At 61.9% G+C, this 4,262-nt stretch overlaps 1 protein-coding gene across 1 annotated transcript; it reads left to right on the forward strand.

Annotated features, from left to right (window-relative positions):
* Positions 1–72: 72 nt before the first annotated feature.
* On the forward strand, positions 73–4,062 carry LOC103771620 (the record flags this gene model as incomplete). The annotated part of the gene is made up of 13 exons (XM_008938921.1): positions 73–160; positions 614–687; positions 786–890; positions 992–1,040; positions 1,256–1,311; positions 1,393–1,480; positions 1,930–2,054; positions 2,431–2,535; positions 2,638–2,786; positions 3,241–3,389; positions 3,481–3,537; positions 3,574–3,692; positions 3,937–4,062. Coding segments are annotated over 13 exons (1,290 nt in total), but the record flags the coding sequence as incomplete, so codon positions are not given.
* Between the last annotated feature and the right edge of the window lie 200 nt (positions 4,063–4,262).

The raw sequence follows: 4,262 nt of genomic DNA on the forward strand, positions 1-4,262 counted from the left end.
CTGAGGCTGGCACAGCCCCCGGCGCCCTGTGCGGATCTCTCCTGGCCATTGACCCCCGTGTACCCTGCCCAGGGCAAGCCCTATGTCTTCGACCGTGTCTTCCCCCCCAACACCACCCAGGAGCAGGTCTACCACGCCTGTGCCATGCAGATCGTCAAGGGTGAGGGCCAGGGGCTTGGGGGAGGTCCTGAGGGGGCTCCCGGGGGGATCCTAGTTGGGGGACCCTCCTCCAGGGACACCCAGAGCCACAGGGATACCCAGAGTCATAGAGGGTGCTGGGAGGTGACAGGGGTAGGCTGGGGGGTGCCACTGGCAGGAGGGGACATACAGGTGGTCCTTAGGGGTGTCTGCAGGACTTTGAAGGGGTCACTGCAATCTCTAGGGATTCTGAGGGTATCTGTGAGGTCCTTTGGGGTGTCTCAGGGGTCCCTGAGCCTCACTGTGGGTCTTGGAGGGCATCTCAGAAGCCCAGGAGTTCAGGAAGCCCTTGGGAACCTCAGAGGAGTCCCTCGGGGTTTGAGGGGGTGTATGAGGTCCCTGAGGAACCTGAGAGTCCACGGGGGTTCCTGGGGGTCCCAGAGAGGCTTCTACCCACTCTCACCCCTCCTCACAGATGTGCTGGCCGGGTATAATGGTACCATCTTTGCCTACGGGCAGACGTCATCAGGCAAGACCCACACCATGGAGGTGAGGAGGCCAGGGGGGCACTTTGGTGGGGGGACTTGGGGGTAGGTCCCCCTGGGACCTAGCACCCCCTTGAGTGATCACCACCACACACCCCCCAGGGCAAGCTGCACGACCCCCAGCAGATGGGCATCATCCCACGCATCGCTCAGGACATCTTCAGCCACATCTACTCCATGGATGAGAACCTTGAGTTCCACATCAAGGTGGGGACAGGGAGGGACTGGGAGCAGTGGGAGTATTGGGAAATCATGTCCTGACGCACCACTGCCCCCAGCCCCCAACACTCCCAATTCCCTTCTACTAGGTTTCTTACTTTGAAATTTATCTGGACAAGATCCGGGACCTGCTGGACAGTAAGTAGGGGGTCATTGGTAGATACTGGGTAGGTATTGGGATGCACTGGGAGCACTGAGAAGCTTGGAGGCAGTAGATGGGTTCTGGGGAGCACTGGGAATCAATGGAAGGACGTGGGAGAGCACTGGAAGGCACTGGATGGTACTGGGAGTTCTTGGGCATGTTGGGGGATCACCACGCCCCCAGTCCCCTCACCCTGTGTCCCCCCCAACAGTGACCAAGACCAACCTATCAGTGCACGAGGACAAGAATAGGGTTCCCTACGTCAAGGTGAGGATCAGTTTGGAGGGTCCGTTGTACGGGGGACCGCTGAAGGAAGGGCTGGGGCCTCACCCCTCACTGCACCCCCAGGGCTGCACCGAGCGCTTTGTCTCCAGCCCAGAGGAGATCTTGGACGTGATCGACGAGGGGAAATCCAACCGGCATGTGGCTGTCACCAGTGATCCCCCTCGGGGCATGGGGCGGGGGGGGCTGGGTGATGGGGGGGAAAAGTGAGGTAGAGGACTGTGGGGTGCCAGTCCCTGCTGTGCAGACTACTGTGGTGTCTCGGGGTGCTGGGAGGTTCTGGGCCACTATGGGGGGTCCCTGGGGCATCATGGTGTCCTTGGAGCACTGTGGAGGTCCCTGGGGTGGCATAGGGCCCCTGGGGTGCTGTAGGAGTCATTGGGACACCATGGGGCTCCCTGGCACACTGTGGGGTCAGGTCACTGAGAGGCCACTGAGATACCACAGAGTCACTAAGGAATTGCAGGGTCCCTGGAGTGCAGTGGGGGACCCTGGGGCACTGTCGGGTCTCTGGGGCATTGTGGGGTGCTGCAATGGTCCCGGAGGGATGTTGGGATAACCCCAGGGGTCAGAGGCACAGGCGTCCTCTCCCTGTGCCCACAGACATGAACGAGCACAGCTCCCGCAGCCACAGCATCTTCCTCATCAACATCAAGCAGGAGAACGTGGAAACAGAGCAGAAGCTCAGTGGGAAGCTCTACCTGGTTGACCTGGCTGGGAGCGAGAAGGTCAGGGGGACCCCAGTGCTGAAGGGCCCCAGGGGGCTTGGGCTGGGGGTGTTCTGGGGTAGGGTCTTTGGGTGGCCTTGGGATGGGCTATGTGGGCTTGGAGGGTCTCTAGGGGAATATGGGTGGAGGAAGTCCCTAAGGAGGACATTGGGAAGGTAGGTCCTTGGGGAGGGTCTATGGGACATTTGGGTTAGGGTTCTTCAGGCTGGGGCAGGGAGTCTTTGGATGAAGGGTCTCTGGACTGGGGGGGTCTCTGGGTGTCTACTGGCTAGTGGCATCCTTGGGTTTTGGGGCCTTGTGGTGGTTCCTGGGCTGAGGGTGTCCCTAGGGTGGAGGGCCCTGGAGCAGAGGTGGCTTGAGCTGTCTGCCCCTACAGGTCAGCAAGACAGGGGCTGAGGGGGCCGTACTGGACGAGGCCAAAAATATCAACAAGTCACTGTCGGCGCTGGGCAACGTCATCTCAGCCCTGGCTGAGGGCACGGTGAGAGCCCGCGTGTCTGCCTGCACTGACCCTCTGCCCCCTCGCTGTGCCCCGCGGCCCCTGGGGCTGCAGGGGTCCTGCTGAGTCCCCCGCTCCCTGCAGAAGGCCTACGTGCCCTACCGGGACAGCAAGATGACACGGATCCTGCAGGACTCGCTGGGGGGGAACTGCCGCACCACCATGTTCATCTGCTGCTCCCCCTCCAGCTACAACGATGCCGAGACCAAGTCCACTCTCATGTTCGGACAGAGGTGAGGGACGGGGGTGTCGGGGTGCCCCTGCACCCCTCTGCGCCTCAGCTGGGTCCCAACTGTACCCCACACACCTTTTGTGTCCCAGCTGCATCTCAACTGCACCCTGCGCCCCATGCACCCTTTGCACCCCAAGTGCACCCTGTGTGGCCCTTGTGCCTCAAGCGCACCCCAGCACGCATTGCACCTGGCTGCACTCGGTCAGCACCCTGTGCGGTCCAGCTGCACCCCTTGTACCAGTTGCATCCCAGCTGCACCCCAACAGCACCCATTACATCCCAGCTGCACTCCCCAGGGAGGAAAGGCAGCTCTTCAGGGATCCCCAGACCTGGGAGGAGAATGAGGGGAAGGTGGGCCCTGAGATGGAGGTCACTGTTCTGGGGTTCCTGTGGGATGCTGCCTGTAAAGGAGGAGCAGGGGGGGACGTGGTTGAGGGGTGTCCCCCCACATCCAGGGCCAAGACCATCAAGAACACAGCATCGGTGAACCTGGAGCTGACAGCTGAGCAGTGGAAGAAGAAGTACGAGAAGGAGAAGGAGAAGAACAAGGCACTGAAGGAGACCATCAGGAAGCTGGAGGCTGAGCTGAGCCGCTGGCGGAGTGGTGAGGGGGGGACCTCGGAGGTCCGGGAGAGGCCCCACGCCCCCCTCATCTCCCCCAGAGCCAGATGGGGAAACTGAGGCTGTGTCCCCAGGGGAGGCTGTGCCCGAGACAGAGCAGCTGAGTGGGACAGAGGCGGAGGTGGAGGCTGGTACAGGCGAGGTGACAGGTGAGGGGACGGGGACAGGACCCACCAGCGAGACTCCCCTCAACAACAGCTCCTCCATCGTCATCCACATCTCTGACGAGGAGCGCCGCAAGTACGAGGAGGAGATCCGCAAGCTCTACAAGCAGCTGGATGACAAGGTGGGCATCCCCCAGACCCCTCCCTGGGTCTCCTGAAGGGGCCCCAAAGACCCCTCTAGACCTGCTGGGATGTCCCAGGACACCGAGACTACCCAGGATCCTTGAGGTCCTCCTAGATCTCTCAGCATCCTCCAGGAGCTCCTGGCAGGCTCTGGGACCCCCCAAGATCTCCCGCTGCTGCCCTTAGCCCCTTGGGGCTGCCCCTGGGGGCTGGCCAGCATGGATCCTCCTGTCCTCCCTGCAGGATGATGAGATCAACCAGCAGAGCCAAATTATGGAGAAGCTCAAGCAACAGATGCTGGACCAGGAGGAGGTGAAGGGCTCACCCCTGCCCCCATGTTCCCCCATCTCTGTCTGGCTGACCCCATAACCTTGACCTGCTAGGATCCCAGACTGATCCCCCCTGGGCCTCCACCCAGTCCCCCTGGGACCCACTTGGACCACTCTGGAAGCCCCACCTGGATCACCTGGACCCTTCCACCCCGAGCTCCTGGGACCCCGTATTCTGACACCCCCCCAGCATGACCCTGCTGGAACCTCCCTGAGACCCCCACTATGACCCCTGGGACC

The sequence above is a fragment of the Merops nubicus genome, unplaced genomic scaffold (assembly GCF_000691845.1).
Source record: "Merops nubicus isolate BGI_N331 unplaced genomic scaffold, ASM69184v1 scaffold35164, whole genome shotgun sequence".
In the NCBI taxonomy this organism is placed as follows: Eukaryota; Metazoa; Chordata; class Aves; order Coraciiformes; family Meropidae; genus Merops; species Merops nubicus.